This window comes from Dendropsophus ebraccatus, chromosome 14 (assembly GCF_027789765.1).
Source record: "Dendropsophus ebraccatus isolate aDenEbr1 chromosome 14, aDenEbr1.pat, whole genome shotgun sequence".
Taxonomy (NCBI): Eukaryota; Metazoa; Chordata; class Amphibia; order Anura; family Hylidae; genus Dendropsophus; species Dendropsophus ebraccatus.
In genome coordinates, this window is record NC_091467.1 from 67,341,138 (window position 1) to 67,360,981 (window position 19,844).

At 42.3% G+C, this 19,844-nt stretch overlaps 1 protein-coding gene across 3 annotated transcripts in view; it reads left to right on the top strand.

Moving 5' to 3' along the window:
* Window positions 1-18,840, top strand: part of PIK3R5 (phosphoinositide-3-kinase regulatory subunit 5) — a 63,363-nt gene extending 44,523 nt beyond the window's left edge. For 2 of the 3 annotated variants that reach the window (XM_069953453.1, XM_069953455.1), the window contains 13 exons: window positions 443-617; window positions 2,602-2,758; window positions 5,194-5,274; window positions 6,758-7,523; window positions 7,610-7,766; window positions 7,965-8,084; window positions 8,222-8,341; window positions 10,577-10,670; window positions 11,141-11,217; window positions 11,323-11,416; window positions 11,623-11,705; window positions 17,644-17,759; window positions 17,868-18,840. In XM_069953453.1, the coding sequence (XP_069809554.1) occupies window positions 443-617; window positions 2,602-2,758; window positions 5,194-5,274; window positions 6,758-7,523; window positions 7,610-7,766; window positions 7,965-8,084; window positions 8,222-8,341; window positions 10,577-10,670; window positions 11,141-11,217; window positions 11,323-11,416; window positions 11,623-11,705; window positions 17,644-17,759; window positions 17,868-18,009 (2,182 nt within the window). In that variant the 3' untranslated portion in view covers window positions 18,010-18,840. The remainder of the gene's footprint in view (window positions 1-442; window positions 618-2,601; window positions 2,759-5,193; window positions 5,275-6,757; window positions 7,524-7,609; window positions 7,767-7,964; window positions 8,085-8,221; window positions 8,342-10,576; window positions 10,671-11,140; window positions 11,218-11,322; window positions 11,417-11,622; window positions 11,706-17,643; window positions 17,760-17,867) is intronic. The other variant, XM_069953454.1, reaches the window with a different exon arrangement.
* Window positions 18,841-19,844: the final 1,004 nt, after the last annotated feature.

Genomic DNA, 19,844 nt, shown 5'->3' on the forward strand with positions numbered 1-19,844 from the left:
GAATTGAAAACCAGTTTTTCTCCGAAATACCCCTTTAAATTTAGATTTCATTCTTTATTAGTATTAGTTAATTTTTTTTTGTCTTTTTTATTACTATTTGTTATTTTTTTAATTAGCGCTATTTGTTTATTTAAAAAAAAATTCTATTAGTTTTTGTTTGATATGTTGTATTTTTTGTCCATCTTCATTTATAAAAAAGTATTTCATTCCGATTATTTTTATCGGTATTATCTCTTGCTGCATTCATGATATACAACATGATAACTGTATATATAAATGTGTCTGTCAGTTGGGTCTAAGCTTCATTCAGACATTGCTGATCAATGAAGAATAGCCCCACCTAGTGTTCAAATGATTAAATAAAAAACACTAACCTCTATCACAGAAAGACGCAGGGAACTGAGTGTTGTTTTTATTTGAAAAGTTTTTGCATTTGTTCCAGGACGGTGCTATTAGTGAACCCTCGAGAGCTGCCCAAGGAGTTTCTGTCAGTCGCCGACCGTCTGAGCAACACAGAGCAAACTGCCCAAAGTACTTATATTTCCCTCATCCAGCATCTATACCAAGCCAACCTGGGACCATCCCCCCAGATCACTGTCATAAAGGAGAAACTCAAGGTATTACGTTACAAGGCTAAGTACTACGCAACAATAGAATAGTAAACCGCCCTCTGCTGTGAAGACCCTTCTATATCTCTGAGGTTGCCCTCGCAAGCATAGGGACAATACTGTCAGAGCTCTAGGCTATTCCTGTATTAAACAAGACAAGTTGAGTCCAGCATGGTCTATTGCAGGGCTTCTCAAACTTTTCGTACCCAGACCTCACCTGGCAATGCAAGTTAAAGTCTCACCAACAAACACATACTACTACTGCGCAGCTCCAAATACTATGTGTAGTGCGCATAACATCCCATCACAGTGTGGCAATAAATCCTGCTCCACCTGTTGTAAACCTACAGTGCAGAAACACCGTAGGGTCAGCAGACTGTAAGCTGTGTGCCTCACAGTAAGAGAATCAATGGTCAAATAGACCCCATGGATCCTAAAAAGGAGCGGAGCATGACACCCTGCCCAAGAAACCCCCTTCCCACACTAATGCAATGAGCGTTAAAGTGGCTGAAATCCATGATTTACTAGTTTGTTTGTTTTTTAACCCTATTTACCCTTTTTCCCTGCACTTACCACTGCATCAAGGCTTCACTTCCTGGATAGCATAGTGATGTCACTTCCTGGATAACATGGTGATGTCACTTCCTGGATAACATGGGGATGTCACTTCCTGGATAACATGGGGATGTCACTTCCTGGATAACATGGGGATGTCACTTCCTGGATAACATGGGGATGTCTCTCCCTGGATAACATGGTGATGTCACTCCCTGGATAACACAGTAATGTCACAACCCGACTCCCAGAGCTGTGCGGGCTGTGGCTGCTGGAGAGGATGATGGCAGAGGGATGCTCAGTGTCCCTACAGTGCCCTGTGTCCCTCTGCCATCATCCTCTCCAGCAGCCACAGCCCACACAGCTCTGGGAGTTGGGTCATGACATCACCATGTTATCCAGGAAGTGACATCCCCATGTTATCCAGGAAGTGACATCACCATGTTATCCAGGAAGTGACATCACCATGTTATCCAGGAAGTGACATCACCATGTTATCCAGGAAGTGACATCACCATGTTATCCAGGAAGTGAAGCCTTGATGCAGTAGTAAGTGCAGGGAAAAAGCACTTTATAAGTATTTCCCGTAATAAGTGAATATTAGCGATTTCTATAACTTTTGGTGGGCAATACAATACTTTAATATTTTCACCGGACTTCTCCTTTACGGCACACATTTAATAAATCACGTAACAAAGAAGTTTTCCAATTTTTTTTATAGTGAGGGAATTAATAGAATTATGGCTTCGACAAAAGGAAGGAGAGTTCCTTCACGGATATATAAAATATTATTGGGAGAAAGATATGAATTAGTTTTGCCTGCACAGAGACTTAAATGGGAAAAGGTGTGTGGATTATTTACTGAGAGTGGGAGTGTATTGTTAAAATACTGGGAGTGTATTGTTAAAAGTGTGGGGAAAGTTTTACAGAATCCTGAGCACAAACTTACTCAATTAAAATTTTGCACAGAGTGCATTACTTACCACTGTTTTTGTACAAAGTAGGGGTGCGGGAGGATTTGAAGTGTGATAAATGTGGTGAGGAAGAGGCAGATTTGACCCATATGTTTTGGATATGTTCCAGTATAAAAAAAAGTACTGGATAGAAGTAATAGCAGTTTTGGAAAGTAAAGATTTGGAAAGTAAAGGGCAATTGTCATTTGAAGTAGCGGTGTTAGGGGAAGAACCAGAGGAGAGGACAGGGAGAATATTGTTGGTTAGGCAGTTGTTTTTTTTAGCAAGATTGAAAATATTGAGAAATTGGATGGAGAAGTCCGGTGTTTCCACAGAAGAATAGACAAATCAAGTGAATATGATCAAAAGATATGACTGGTTGTCAGCAAGGGGAGTTAGGAGTAAAGAAGAGAAGTTTAATAAGATGTGGAAGAAGTGGAGATTATGATTTACTAGTTTAATAGTTGTTGTTTTTTCCTTTTCAGTCCAAGACAGTGGAGGAGCTTGAAACAATCTTTTCTGATTTGACAGAGACTGTGGAACAAGTAGTCAATGGCAGTGACGTCACAAAAAACAGAGAATGGCTGAAGGACAACCTGCAAGAGGTTGGAGAAAAAACAGGTTTTCTGGGGGACAAAACAGGTGAGGGTTTCAGAGTTCCAGCCGGCTCTGAGCAAGAAGCTCTACTAACACACCATTAAAGGGGTTATCCAGTACTTCAAAAACATGGACACTTTTCCCCCTCTCTTGTCTCCAGGTCAGGTGTGGTTTGCAATTAAAGCGACTCTGTACCCACAATCTGTCCCTCCCAAACCGCTTGTACCTTCGGATAGCTGCTTTTAATCCAAGATCTGTCCTGGGCTCCGTTCGGCAGGTGATGGAGTTATTGTCTTAAAAAACAACTTTTAAACTTGCAGCCCTGTGTCAAATGGCCTGGGCTTAGAGTATCTGTGCCCTAACTTTGCACCGTCCCTCCTCCCCACCCTCCTCATCACTAGGAATGCTACTGGCAGGATATTTCCTATTCCTCTGCAGTGAACACTGCACAGGTGCCTTAACGATCCAGCCCATGTGCCGTGCTGACACAGGTGATGAATAGGAGACAATCTGCCTGGAGCATTCCTAATGATGAGGAGGGCGGGGAGGAGGGACGGAGAGGGTGTGCCAGCCTAATGCATAGTCACTCTAGGCCATTCTAGTTTGGCACGGGCTGAAAGTTTAAAAGTTGTTTTTTAGAACAATAACTGCATCACCTGCTGAACAGACCCCAGGAGAGATCTTAGATTAAAAGCAGCTATCCGAAGGTACAAGGGGTTTAAGCTCAATTTCCTTCAATGGAACTGAGTTCCAAACCCCACCCAATCAGGAGACAAGGAAAAAGTGGCCATGTTTTTGCAGCGCTGGATAACCCTTCAAAAGGACAAGTCCGACGATTTATAAAATCCGGCAACCGGCAGTGACATGGGGGAAATTGATTACAAGTACAAACTTACCTCTCCCCGTGCCTGCGGTGGGACCAGAGTTCTCCTTTAATGATTTCAATATAAAAATTATATATATCAGTATGGCTGTGCTTGGTTTAGTTTGTTATCTTCGTCCTCGTAGAAACTTTACAGGCCTCACTTTTGATCCCTAGCCATACAGTAGCCGTATGGGTGGAAGGGAACACCATCCAGGTGATTTATTTGTAAACTCTGTTAGAAAGTTTGTTCTTTCCTAACCATTGCCCCTCGTATCTTCCTCCTCCATAGACTTTTTTATGCCTATAATCTGTACCCTGAACTGCAACAAGTCATAACCCGTAAACAGAAGTTGTTGCTAAGGCTGGGTTTACACTGCGTTTTTAGCATACGTTTAACGGATCCGGTTTTTTTTTAACAGACAAAAAAAAAATAGTGTCAGCAATGTTTTTGTGGACACAAATGCATCAGTTTTTGTAATCCGTTTTTTATCAGTTTTTTTTCCCTCCAAAAAACGGATGAAAAAAACTGATTGCAAAAACTCTGTGTGAACCCAGCCTAAGCTGTTTTTTAGACTTCATTCTCATTATCTATGGAACGAGCCGGGGAGCCGATTTAGAGATCCCCAGGGGGCATGGAGATCAGATCCTGTGTAATCTCATACTTGTCCCTTAGCGTGATCCTAGCCTTAGTCAAAGAGCTCACTGTTACCAGTCTTGCCGGTCTGTATATAGGAACATAAAGAGAGGAAAAAAACTGGATATTCTTAGTATGTCATCTAGCCTCCTCAGCCACAGGCAATCTCCATGACGTTGTCACCGATATCACAAGTTTTATTTAGCAAAGTCCCTAATGCAGAAGCAGTCGTCTTGGTACTGTAATATGAGTGACACCATGTGCAGAGGCTTTACAGACGGGGAACTGATCACTTAGGTTCTCGTCACATCGGAAACAATCATTTACAAGGGACAAGAAGACATATAAATAAATGATATTAAAGAGAACCTGTCACCCTGACACCTGGGGCGCAGCCTGGCTGACCCCCTAGTATAGTCCCGATACTTAGCTGCTCCTGACTGTCCCGCTCGCCTAGCCAATCCAGACCAGCAGTAGCAAGTAAGTAGCGGCTCTAACAGGGGGTTCGACAGGCTTTGCCCCAGGTATTGAGGTCAGGTTTCCTTTAATGTGTCAGTCATTATAGAAAATGTTTGACGTGTCATAGAGACATTTCAAAAGTTTTGATCAGTCCAGGTCTGAGTGTTCATACCTGTACCAATTGTCAGAAGAAGCAGGGAGAGCATGCCGCTGCAGCACGTCCGCTCCCCACTCTGTGTCAGCATAATCAGTCGGGCTCCATAGACATTAAGAGCCGGACTGATCAGGTGACACAGAGCGGGGAGAGGATATGCTGTAGCGCATCCTCTCTCGGCTCGTTCTCCTAATCGGTTTTAACACTCAGACCCAGACCAATCAAAACCTTTGACAAGTCTCTATGACGTGTCAAAAATTTTCTATGATGACAGTGACACTTTAGGAGCACTTATACATCCTGCCCCTATATGCCAGTGTAACATCACATATACTTACATTTACATTGTTTTATATTTGTTTAACCAGGGATCTCCACGACCCAGTTCCAGCCCATCTACCTTCCAGTTCCTAAGTGTTACACATATGTCTGGGATCAAGACAACTTTGGTAAGTAAATGTATATTTTCTATGATGACACTATTATTTAACACAACTACTGCATACATTATGGGGGCCTTAAAGCGAATGTAAGTTTTGCCCATTAAAATCAATGGAGCCGCATCATAGAGGGGCAGTGTTCCCTCCCACTGGGGGCCAGTCCGCCTTCAGTGCTTTACCCACAGCCAGTGCCCGTGAAAAGAACGGCGCCGCATGCCCACCGGATTCCCCACATCGGTGCGGCTCTATCCATGGGCAAAACTTAAAGAGAGAGATTGTACCTGATAGTACATTTGCTTTTAATCACATGATCACAGATATTAACCTCGTGGCCCTCTAGCTGTTGCACTACATTGCAATTCCCATCATGCCTGGACAGGCTTGATAGGAACTGTAGTTTTGCACCAGCTGGAGGGACACTAGTTTGACATCACTGACCACAAAAGTGATGACTGATACTCAAACTCTCAAATCTGAGAAGTTTTGTCAAACTAGCTGACATTTCTGGGGGGATTTAGAAATGAACCCAATTCAAGCATGCTTGAGTCCATCCAAGCCCAAGCGTTCGGCATTTGATTACCGGTGGCTGAAGAAGTTGGATGCAAATGTAGGGAGTCCTGGAAAACATGGATAGAGCCTGTGGCCTTTGGCTGTAGCCATGTTTTCCTTGTAGCCTTAGGCTGCATCCAACTTCTTTAGCCAATGGTAATGAAATGCCGAACACTTGGGCTTGGATAGACTCGAGTATGCTTCAGTTGCATTCATTTCTAACAGCACTGCCATATACCTATGTTGGCCATGCAGCGAGGGGCTGTGGCTGTCACTGCTACTTAAATTGTGTCATTTGTAAAACTTTTGAAATGACGCCCACACATGTCAAAAGTTTGGATTGCACAGTTAGTTCTAAGACCTGCTTGGATCATAAGTTATAGTAAGGCGCTATATACACAACCGCTTGATATGACTATGAACTTAAGTTTCATAGACCTACTGTATAACAGAGGCCAATGTATAAGTAAACCAGCAGAGAATAAAGCTCACTTTAAGTAGGCTTAATCACTGGGAACCGATGCTATCGAAGCTCTTAACGTGTCTGGACAACATGGCATAACACTATATTTCCAACCAAACTCTTTGCTTGCTCAGTATACAGAAGCATCCTCTCAGATGTCCCTGCTCCTATACTTTCCATGGTGGTTTCCTTAGGGCCCTTTAACACAGAAAGATTATCTGACAGATTATCTGCCAAAGATTTGAAGCCAAAACCAGGAACAGACTATAAACAGGGATCAGGTCATACAGGAAAGCCTGAGATTTCTCCTCTTTTCAAATCCAGTCCTGGCCTTGGCTTCAAATCTTTGGCAGATAATTTGTCAGATAATCTTTCTGTGTAAAAGGGCCCTTAGACTGCAATACTAGAGGCGGCACTGACTGACAAGTGATAGTTTTCTAGTTTGCAATGTTATCTGATATTAATTATCTATATTGGCAGATGTTCTGAATAATATACTTTTACATGAAGACGACACTAGAACAACCAGTCTTTCTCCAGAATATGAAGTCAATGAAGAAGATGATGACAACGGTGAAGAAGAGGAGGAAGAGGAAGAAGAACTGGAGGAGGTAGAAGAGGAAATTCAAACAGACAGTAACCAGAGAGATTCGGTATTCTCTACTAACTCTAGAAAATACGTGTACTGGAGCTCGCCAAGTAATATCCAGGAGGAGGCCAACATGGCCAAAATCTCCAACCACTCTATGCAATTTGTCTCCAACCTGTCCAGTTGTGTTGACAGTGGATACATTGAAGACAGCGATGACAGTTCCCAGGAGACGCCAGAAAGGCTGGATTACCGGGAAGACAAGGCCAATCAGAAGTTTACTCAGAAGATCTGTAAACTGTTTAGACCCAAGAACCATCTGTCTAAGGGCAAGTCGAAGACTGATATAAGTAATTCTCCCACCCACTCTATAACAGGCTCTATGTCCAACTTGCAGAGCATACCATTAAGAAGAGCAGGTAGTTTGTGTACGCCCCAGGTGACACGAGTGCCCGTACGGTCAAAAAGATCAAAGTCTCTTCCCCAACATGCTCTTGGTGCCCATATCTGGGAAATCCAGCAGAACCAAAAACTGGCATTGAAAAGAAGACCTTTCCTGAGCACCAACGAGGACTCCAAAGCTTCCACGCTGAGGGTTGTGGTGTTCGGGTCTGATCGAATTTCTGGAAAGTTAGCCCGAGCTTACAGTAACCTAAGGTATTATTACTGTTCTTGTTATGTACACTACGTAATACATCAGAAGAAAATAAACTCTATTAACAAAAGTTTCCTTCATCTTTTAGGTTAAAGGAAAGTAAATGCCCATTGCTAACAAGGTTCTTCAAGCTGCAGCTTTACTACGTACCAGTGAGAAGGAGCAGTACTTCCCAAAACCAAACACTGACAAACCCTGACTCCCCCTTAAAGTCTCCAAGCCCATTGGTAAAGACTACTCCAGAGGTAACGTCTACCTAAATCGTAAGCATAATGTGGTGTATTACAGGACCTCAGCAGAATTGTGAATGCAGCTCTTGATGCAAATGTTCGAATAACCAGGGCAATATTGATCTCCGAACGCTTAGATTTACTGGATAATAAAACTTTTTATAACGAACATTGGGTTTAGGCTTGAGCTAAATGTCTAACCTTTGTCCCCAGGACATGACAGGAACAGAGGAAAGCACTAATGACATCTCCCACTACATCGGGATGTTGGATGCATGGTACAAGAGGAACATCCTGGGCCTGATGGATCTTCCCACGTCTGTTCTCTCTCAGGTAAGATGGCTGACTGGCACTGGATAAACTGGTATTGGTTATAGGTCATATACGTAAAGAATTTCCATTAGAAATTAGCAAGGTACTAAATGCAATGCCATTGATGTGAAACATCTTTCTTCCATATTCTCCTACAGTCCACCACGCCTGAAAACGGCTCAGCAGAGACCCAGAAGATGCCGATCCTTGCTGACATGGTGCTTTATTATTGTCGCTTTGCCAACCGGTCTCTACTTCTCCAGCTGTACCAAGCTGAGGTAACCACGTTATATGAAACAATGGTCTCTCAGTGCTCTTGCCTTCATAATCCTTGGATCAGCAAAGCTGGCCCTTGCTATATTAGCCCTAAGCATTACTATGTATATACAGTTTTCCCCAAAAGTTTACATACCCCGGCAGAATTTTTGTTTTATTGTCCTTTTATCAGAGAATATAAATGATATCACAAAAACTGTTCCCCCACTCAGGTTAGTGGTCGGGTGAAGCCATTTATTGTCACACTACTGTGTTTTCTCTTTTTAAATCATAATGACAACCAAAAACATCCAAATAACCCTGATCAAAAGTTTACATACCCCAGTTCCTAATATTGTGTATTGCCCTCTCTAACATCAATGACAGCTTGAAGTCTTTTGTGGTTGTTGTGGATGAGGCTCTTTATTTTCTCAGATGGTAAAGCCGCCCATTGTTCTTGACAAAAAGCCTCCAGATCCTGTAAATTCCTGTGCTGTCTTGCATAAACTGCGTGCTTAAAATTTCCCCAGAGAGGGTCAAGAATATCAAGAGACTGAGATGGCAACTCCAGAACCTTCACTTTGTTCTGTTGTAGCCAATGACAGGTTGCGCATGATAACATCTAAATGACCCTGATCAAAAGTTCACATACCCTGGTGATTTTGGTCGGATAGCATGCACAAAAGTTGACACAAATTGACAATAATTTCCGCCACAACTGCCAGGAAAATTGTTTGGGATGCAAAGAAAAGCCCACAAATAACTTCATCTGAAATACAGGACTCTTTGGAAACTAGCGGTGTGGCTGTTTCAAGATGCTCAATAAGGGGGCAATTGAAGAAAAATGGTCCGCATGGTCGAGTTGCCAGAAGAAAGCCATTACAGCGCAAATGCCACAAAGTATTTTGCCTACAATATGCCAAACCGCACAGAGACACAAGCCTCAAAGCTTCTGGAACAAATTCATTTGGAGCGATGAGACCAAAATCGAACTTTTTGGCCACAACCATGAACGTTATATTTGGAGAGGTGTAAACAAGGCATGTGATTAGAGATGAGCGAACCTGGAGCATGCTCCAGTCGATCCAAACCCGAACGATCGGCATTTGATTAGCGGTGGCTGCTGAAGTTGGATAAAGCCCTAAGGCTATGTGGAAAACATGGATATAGTCATTGGCTGTATCCATGTTTTCCAGACAACCTTAGAGCTTTATCCAACTTCAGCAGCCACCGCTAATCAAATGCTGATCGTTCGGGTTCGGATCGACTCGAACCTGAACCCGGTTCGCTCATCTCTACATGTGATGAAAGGAACATCATTCCTACTGTAAAGCACGGGGGTGAATTGCTGATGTTTTGGGGATGTGTGAGCTACAAAGACTCAGCAAACTTGAAGGAAAGATAAAGAAAAGATAAATGCAGCAGGTTATCAGCACTCATCGGCCTGGAAGCTGAACATGGGACGTACTTGGACGTTCCAATATGACAACAATCAAAACACAAGGCCAAATCGACCTCTCATTGGCTACAGCAGAACAAAGTGAAGGTTCTGGAGTTGCTATCTCCGTCTCCTGACCTCAATATCATTGAGCCTCTCTGGGGAAATCTCAAGCACGAGTTAATGCAAGACAGCCCAGGAATTTACAGGAACTGGAGGCTTTTTGCCAAGAAGAATGGGCGGCTTTACCATCTGAGAAAATAAAGAGCCTCATCCATAACTACCACAAAAAACTTCAAGCTGTCATTGATGTTAGACGGGGCAATACACAGTATTATAATTATGGATGTTTGTGGTAGTTATGGATGAAGCTCTTTATTTTCTCAGATGGTAAAGCCGCCCATTCTTCTTGGCAAAAAGCTGGGGTATGTAAACCTTTCATCAGGTTCATTTGGATGTTTTTGGTTTGAATTATAATTTAAAAAAAGAAAACACAGTAGTTTGACAATAAATGGCTTCACCCGACCACTAACCATGAGTGGGGGAAAAAGTTTTTGTGTTATCATTCATATTCTCTGAAAAATAGGACAAGAAAGCAAAAATTCTGCCGGGGTATGTAAACTTTTGAGCACAACTGTATAGCCTGAGTTAGCATACAATTTTGAAGTCCTGTTTGTGTTTCATTGAGGTTTCACTTGCAATACTCTGCCTGACCATATGGAGTGCTAGAGTTCACGATAAAAGACCAAGCGGTGGGAATTTAAAACTCAAAAACCTCTACAAAACTGTTGCATTATGTGCGGTTTTCTTTTGGCTGTAGATCACGTTTGATGGTGGCAGGAAACAGACAGAGGTTTTTATCCAGTCATTGGAAATGGGGCATTCGGCAGCACTAAGAGCCATTAAAGCTTCAGGTAAGGATTATTGTGAAACGCTATAAGAAACCTATACGGCCAGTGGCGGTTTGTATCTGCGACTCTAATTATTGCCTAAACAATCATATTTGCATATCAATAAAGATTCTTGTAGTTTAGCCATGAAATTTGACAGATGTGTGGGACAATCTATACTCCTTTCTGTCAACTGCAGTACCACTGTTCACCACTGCAAAGGCACAGACAGCAATGCAACAGCACCCCATAAATTTTGCTGGGCCCTTATTACGACAACTGTAAAATTTAAAAAGGCTAAGGTTAGGATTTTGTCCCCAATATATAGAAAAGATATAATTTTGTAAAGTATGTAAAGCATTTCAGCACTGCCTCCTGCAGGAAAAATATGGTACTACACCTTTTTTTTCACTTTGTATATAAAATGTATATAAAAAAGTAATGCATAACTGAATAGCCTAACCATCGTGACTAAAGGTGCTTACCTTTCATAGGAGCGGGCTGCAAGAGGCTTGGGATTGACGGAGATCGAGAAGCAATCCCCTTTACACTACAAATAGTTTACAGTAAGGTGCGTATAAAATCCATATTGTTTTACATACAATAGAAAGATCAGTCAATTGAAACAATAAAACGGATGCGTAATCCTTTTAAAATTGTCTCCATTATATTTTAGTCTAGCGTAAGCGGCCGGAGCAGATGGAGTGATGGAGAAAAAGTGTGCACATCTGTCAGCCTGAGAAAAGCGTGTAAGACATTCGAAGAACTAGGTAAGAACCCTGGACCCCACTAACTTAGATATCAGAGAAATGGAGTATTTTATGGCACCAAAAAGACCACTGCATGTGATGAGACAGGATAGTGAAGAGAGCAATGAAGGATACAAAACATGGTCATACAGCGTTTAATAGCAATATACTAACTCCTGGTGTGGGAAGAGACCAATATTTCTCATACTTTTTGTGTTTGTTTTTAGATTCCAAAATGGAATGCCTAAATCTTACTGTACGAGAAGTGGTAAAAAGACAGAACTCCAAGACGAAGAAGAGCTTTAATCAGGTAAGAGCCGCACTGGAGCAGACAGTTTATCTGCAGTTCATCAGACTCATTTAATTGTTCTAAACTGAATTCACAAGAGCCATGAAGTTCACATGTCCTGTAGAGTAACCCCGGAGCAGCTTCTCACTGTACTCTGCATCACCTCACCTAAGCTGCCTACAGCCTACATACTGCCTCTATATACACAAGAATATAGCTACTATAGCAGAGTAGAAAACAGAAACTGGGGCACTCACCGATACTTCCAAGCTTCTATATCTTTATTCCACCGGGCAGGAAGAATCGCCGAGTGGGCGTGAAACGTCATTCTGGGGGTGTAAGTGCCCGTCAGGCCATCTGTCCTCCCTCACCTATGGATTGTAGTCTGGCGGAATAAAGATATAGAAGCTTGGAAGTATCGGTGAGTGCCCCAGTTTCTGTTTTCTACTCTGTTACATTGCATATCCTGCCTTTTCATTTCTGGGAGCACCCCAAGTACAAGCATGCACAGGTTGGGCCAAACATACGTCCGCTATTGTTAGCGTTGCCGACAGTGCCGACTGCATTCTACCTTTCTATAACTACCATAATACTGCCTTTATATACAAGAATATAACTACTATAGTACTGCTCCTATATACAAGACTAACAAAACACAGTAATCACTGAACTCAAGGAGAACAGCGAAAAAAATTCCAATGAAGTACTCAATCAAGAGTCTCCACTGATGCCCCCAAAAATTTAAATATGCAAAACAAGAGTCCGTGGAGCCTCAGTTACGAGTCTCAAAACACGGGATAGCCAGATATCTCTAGCCTGTTGCCAACGGGGTGCCTCCATGATAGGGAGAGCACCACACCACCCTGATAAATAACCCCTTAAGTCCCACTCGGTTGCGAGTATTGGAACATAGACAGGGAAACAACAGGGTGGCCCCTTTTGTCAATGTCTAACTCAAGGTGCGAGTATTGCGATCATGACAAGGGCTTGCAAAGGCAGGTTTCCACCCACAGACAGCCGTTTCGGGGTTTTTGCCCCTTGTCAGTGTGGGGTAGGATTCTGGCTAGTTGGGGCAATGAAAAATCAACCAACAAAACACAGTAATCACTGAACTCAAGGAGAATAGCGAAAAAAATTCCAATGAAGTACTCAATCAAGAGTCTCCACTGATGCCCCCAAAAATTTTAATATGCAAAACAAGAGTCCGTGGAGCCTCAGTTACGAGTCTCAAAACACGGGATAGCCAGATATCTCTAGCCTGTTGCCAACGGGGTGCCTCCATGATAGGGAGAGCACCACACCACCCTGATAAATAACCCCTTAAGTCCCACTCGGTTGCGAGTATTGGAACATAGACAGGGAAACAACAGGGTGGCCCCTTTTGTCAATGTCTAACTCAAGGTGCGAGTATTGCGAATTTTTTTCGCTGTTCTCCTTGAGTTCAGTGATTACTGTGTTTTGTTGGTTGATTTTTCATTGCCCCAACTAGCCAGAATCCTACCCCACACTGACGAGGGGCAAAAACCCCGAAACGGCTGTCTGTGGGTGGAAGCCTGCCTTTGCAAGCCCTTGTCATGATCGCAATACTCGCACCTTGAGTTAGACATTGACAAAAGGGGCCACCCTGTTGTTTCCCTGTCTATGTTCTCTCCCTACCTATAGGAGGCACCCCGTTGGCAACAGGCTAGAGATATCTGGCTATCCCGTGTTTTGAGACTCGTAACTGAGGCTCCACGGACTCTTGTTTTGCATATTTATATACAAGACTATAACTACTATAATACTGCCCCCTATATACAAGACTATAACTACTAGTGATGAGCAAATACTGTTCGATCGAATAGATATTCGATCGAATAGTAAGGTGTTCGATCGAATATTATCGAATAGTTCGCCGAATATTAGAAAAATATTCGATAAGCGTTCAAATCCCCCAGCTTCCGGTTTTTACCTCCAAATGGTCGAATAGATGTTTTTCAATGATCAAATACTTGTTCCCATAGACTTTAATGGGATCGAATATTCGATCGAATGTTCGTATGAATATCGAATATTTCACTATTCGCTCATCACTAATAACTACTATAATACTGCCCTATATACAGGAATATAACTACTATAATGTGTATTGGGTAGACAAAGACAGCACTCACCCGGTATCAAATCAGCTCACTTTATTCCATAGACCGCGGATAGCAGGGAGGGAGAGGTAAGGACGCGCACTGGGACGGCCGTTTCGGGGACACGCCCCCTTTGTCGACCAGGTAATGACATCATGTGAGAGGAGGTGTGCTCTATATACAGGTAACGTGCACGTGATCAAAAAGAAAGAAATGTTAACATATATACAATTTCTTACACAAAAACACTGAGATCATAGAGCACACCTCCTCTCACATGATGTCATTACCTGGTCGACAAAGGGGGCGTGTCCCCGAAACGGCCGTCCCAGTGCGCGTCCTTACCTCTCCCTCCCTGCTATTCGCGGTCTATGGAATAAAGTGAGCTGATTTGACACCGGGTGAGTGCTGTCTTTGTCTACCCTATACACAGTGTACTCCTGTCCTACCGTCTTTCCCCCCTCGGTGCTCAGCCGAACATACCGCGGTGTATCCTGCATACTCATATCCATGGGCCCATTGATACTGGATCATTGTCTGGCGGTGCGGGTCAGCTGTATCTCCCCCTCGCATAACTACTATAATACTGCCCCTATATACAAAAATATAACTACTATAATACTGCCCCCTATATACAGGAATATAACTACTATAATACTGCTCCTATATACAGGAAGATAACTACTATAATACTGCTCCTATATCCAAGAATATAACTACTATAATACGAAAACTTTAATACCCCGGGGTATAGGCGCCCGCTTCTCCATCTGTCCTCCCTCCATCATGGACCTCTGTCTATCGGAATAAAGACATAAGCTTGGAAGCATTAGTGAGTGCCCCAGTCTCTACTTTCTCCTGTTTTCGTATTGCAAATTCTATTTTCTTTGGTCTGGGAGCACCACGAGTACAAGCACATCAGGTTGGTTTCTCCACTATACGTCCTTCATCGCTAGCATTGCCGGCAGTGCCGACTGCACTCTCCTGCTCCATAACTACTATAATACTGACCTCTATATACAAGAATATAACTACTATAATACTGCCCTCTATATACAAGAATATAAGTACTGTAATACTGATCCTATATACAGGAATATAACTACTATAATACTGCTCCTATATACAAGAATATAACTACTATAATACTGCCCCCTATATACAAGAATATAACTACTATAATACTGCTCCTATATACAGGAATATAACTACTATAATACGAACTGGAGAGAATGGAACCGCTGCACATCCTATCTATGGCTGATACTAATGCCGCTAGGCCTATATTAAAAATCAACACCAGAGTGTCTGTATATGAATTGATCAAGCCATATTGCCCCGTGTACCACCGCGCAGGTCCTCTGGTCCACACGGGTCCCTACGCTAACTCCACACCGTGTCGGTCAGCGACCGCCAACCCCGCAAAGTGTGCACATGCAGGGAAGGGAGGCCATGGAACGGCCCTGCAGCCCCAATGTCACAGGACCAGACCCAAAAAGCCCCACCAAAACCCAGCCAGCACCACCGGGGAAAGCCTGTCACGGTGTGGACTTAGTGTAGGGACCCATGTGTATCAGATACCGGCACGAGGTACATGGGGCAGTATGGCTTGATCAATTCATACACAAAATTCTGATGTGTTTTTTATTCAGCCGAGAGGTACTAGTATCAGCCATAGGTGTGATGTGCAGCACTCTGTTTCTTCCCTGAACCGCATTTTGTTTCTCTCTTTTCTCCGTGTTTTGCACTCCTCCTGGTGAGACCCACATGACCGCAATTAGCAGGAGACACCTGAGTGCACATGGTTTTAATCCCTCCTGTTTTTTCCCATTCTGTTTGCTGCAGCTATGGTGAGTGTAATTCCTTATCCAGACTTGTGCTGCTTGGGGGCGACCTTCTCCGCCGGCGGTGCTGGCCGAGTTCTGGTGTGGTGTTTTTGGGTCTGGTCCTGTGGCATGGGGGTCGCAGGGCCGTCCCATGGCCCCCGTTCCCTGACTGTGCACGCCTGCAGGGTTGGTGGCCACTGACTGGCACGGTGTGGACTTAGTGTAGGGACCCATGTGTATCAGATACCGGCACGAGGTACATGGGGCAGTATGGCTTGATCAATTCATACACAAAATTCTGATGTGTTTTTTATTCAGCCTAGGGGCATTAGTATCAGCCATAGGTGTGAGGTGCAGCACTCTGTTTCTGCTCCTATATAAAAGGATATAACTACTATAATACTGCTCCTATATACAATGATATAACTACTATAATACTGCTCCTATATACAAGAATATAACTACTATAATACTGCCCTCTATATACAAGAATATAACTACTATAATACTGCCCTCTATATACAAGAATATAACTACTGTAATACTGATCCTATATACAGGAATATAACTACTATAATACTGCTCCAATATACAGGAATATAACTACCATAATACTGCTCCTATATACAGGAATATAACTACTATAATACTGTTCCTATGTACAAGAATATAACTACTATAATACTGCTCCTATATACAAGAATATAACTACTATAATACTGCTCCTATATACAGGAATATAACTATTATAATACTGCTCCTATATACAAGAATATAACTACTATAATACTGCTCCTATATACAAGAATATAACTACTATAATACTGCCCCCTATATACAAGAATATAACTACTATAATACTGCTCCTATATACAGGAATATAACTACTATAATACTGCTCCTATATACAAGAATATAACTACTATAATACTGCTCCTATATACAGGAATATAACTATTATAATACTGCTCCTATATACAAGAATATAACTACTATAATACTGCTCCTATATACAAGAATATAACTACTATAATACTGCTCCTATATACAGGAATATAACTACTATAATGCACAAGCCAAGTAGTGAAGCAGCAGAAAGATGACCCGTAGCACTCACCAGTCTTCAGGCAATACGTATCTTTATTTCAGGGTGACATCAAACAGGTTGGTGTGGGGCAGGGGGAGACAGATCCAGCAGATGCTGTGCCCTTTGCCCGAGGGCACAGCATCTGCTGGATCTGTCTCCCCCTGCCCCATACCAACCTGTTTGATGTCACCCTGAAATAAAGATACGTATTGCCTGAAGACTGGTGAGTGCTACGGGTCATCTTTCTGCTGCTTCACTACTTGGCTTGTGCATTATATTGGATTTACTTACCTCTGCATACCTGTCTGAGCACCACATAAAGGCAACTCTATCGGGTCTAAACAATCCTGTTACCCGAGATACCAAAAGTGACACTTCCTACACTTAATACACATTTGTGAACGCATTGCTTACCACTGAATGCGATAGTGCCGACATCTCTTTGTAGCTTGTGTGATATAACTACTATAATACTGCTCCTATATACAAGAATAAAACTACTATAATACTGCTCCTATATACAGGAATATAACTACTATAATACTGCCCCCTATATACAGGAATATAACTACTATAATACTGCTCCTATATACAAGAATATAACTACTATAATACTGCTCCTATATACAGGAATATAACTACTATAATACTGCCCCCTATATACAGGAATATAACTACTATAATACTGCTCCTATATACAGGAATATAACTACTATAATACTGCCCCCTATATACAATAATATAACTACTATAATACTGCTCCTTATATACAAGAATATAACTACTATAATACTGCTCCTATATACAAGAATATAACTACTATAATACTGCCCCCTATATTCAAGAATATATCTAATACATATATATATATACACACACTATTTATAGCTTGTCCTGCATAAAGTAATTCCTCTTTATTCCTTAAGCAGATCAGCATTTCGGAAATAAAAGTTGATAAAGCTCAGATCATAGCGCAGAATGGAGGAACGTTTCCTTTATGCTTGGACCAAGATGAACGCAAGATCCTCCAGCGGGTTATAAGGTGAGTGTCCGAGTCCACAGTAAAGGGTTTTGACAAGCAAGGAACTGTTCCATTAGAACATTACATTTGCAGTATATTATTCTGAAAGTCTGCTCCCTTCTTCCCCAGGTGTGAGGTTTCTCCATGCTACAAGCCTGAGATCCGAGACTTCCGCCATAACTACAGGCCGCACTGGTCGCAGACCTCTCAGGACCAGTTCTGCTCCCTTTTGTGTTTGCCGGTAGCGACGTTCAGTGGTGCTCAGCTCTGAATGGGAGATACAAAGACCTTTCCTCTATGTCCTTCAATCAGCAGTTCTGAAAACTTTTGTTGCCTATTATGTATATTACTTTCCATACGTGGAAATCTTCTTTACGGTACAAGCAGGAAAAAAATAAATCTCGCCTATAGACTGCAAACTGGAACCACACTATATAGACATGGTGCCAAAAAAAAAAAAATGTAAAAACCTTGTAGATACTGTACAGGCTTCCCGGATTGTCCTACGCCTACCGCGGTCTTGTCTTTTAGTGACGCACAGTAACCAATCAGATTTCCCAACATAAGTCATGTGATTTGCCACTGGGGGGGGAATGCCCTCCTAATCTTGTCTGCCGATTCTGATGATTTATATATATATATATAAGCACTTTCTCCGGTTTTTACTTCCAGGAATCTCATTTCTCGCTGTATTTATCATGTTGAAGAATTTTCGCTTTAAATATTCTAACCATTTATCCCCCTAATTTTTGAAAATGATTTTTTTTTCCATTTCCTTTTATCATTTGTAACTTGAAGTTTTTGAATCATATTTACCTCATAATCATTGCCAAACCTTTTGGTTATTTAGTATTGGGTCTATGTGGGCACATCATGGAAGCTTGGATGCACTACTTTTTTTTTATATGTTTTTTTACAGTTTTGCGTGACACATTTCCTCTACTGATCTGGAATTTTATTAAAGGGGTACTCCGGCAAAAAATCTTTTTATTTTATTTGAACTGGTTTCAGAAAGTTATATAGATTAGTAATTTTTTTTCTTTTTAAAAATCTCCAGTCTTCCAGTACTTATCAGCTGCTGTATGTCCTGCAGGAAGTGGTGTATTCTTTCCAGTCTGACACCGTGCTCTCTGCTGCCACCTCTGTCCATGTCAGGAACTGTCCAGAGCAGCTGGAAATCCTCATAGAAAACCTCCACTGCTCTGGACAGTTCCTGACATGGACAGAAGTGGCAGCAGAGAGCGCTGTGTCAGACTGGAAAGAATACACCACTCCCTGCAGGACATACAGCAGCTGATAAGTACTTTCTGACACCAGTTGGTTTGAAAGAAAAAGATTTTCACCGGAGATTTTTACCTTTTAAACATTCTTATCAGAGACAACTAGTAGTCAGGGTTTATAGTAACGGTTGTGCTCTTATACATTTTAGGTTTGCCTCTTGGCCGGCCTGCAAAATGTTCACATACCCTATAGGTCAAATACAGTCAGTGGTGTAGCTACCAAAGAGGCAGGGTAGGCAGCTGCTATGGGGCCCATGGGGGAGGGGGCCCAGGGACACACAGGGAAAATAAGAGCTGTCCTGTGTCTTTCTGCTTAACCACTTATGTACTGCAGTGTATAGGTGACCCAGTGTTCACTTACATTCTGCAACACAAAAAAGGGTTAATAAGTAGAGGACAAGGAGATCTCTGCTTCAGTGCTCTGATAACCCCTGACCTCTATTCTCCGGTTGCTGCAATCAAGTAGGAAAATGTGCAGAGCTCCATCCAGAGGTCAGGGGTTATCAGTGCAGGAGCAGTGAAAGAGATCTCCTTGTCTTCCTTTTTAACTTTTCATGTTTCAGCATGTAAGAGAACATTGGGTCACTCACACACTGCAGTACATAAGGGGTTAAGCAGAAGGTAAGCAGCCATTGGCTCCCTGCTCTGCCAGTAACTTTTGTAGCTGCAGGCAGGATTCTGCCTCTAGTCACAAGAGATTTAATTTTTTTGGCCATATTACCGGGCCTATACTGTATATAAGCAATGCTTTGTGTTGTGCAAAGGGGAGGGGGGCCCTTACAGTTTTTTGCTATGGAGCCCCATGAATCCTAGCTACGCCCCTGAA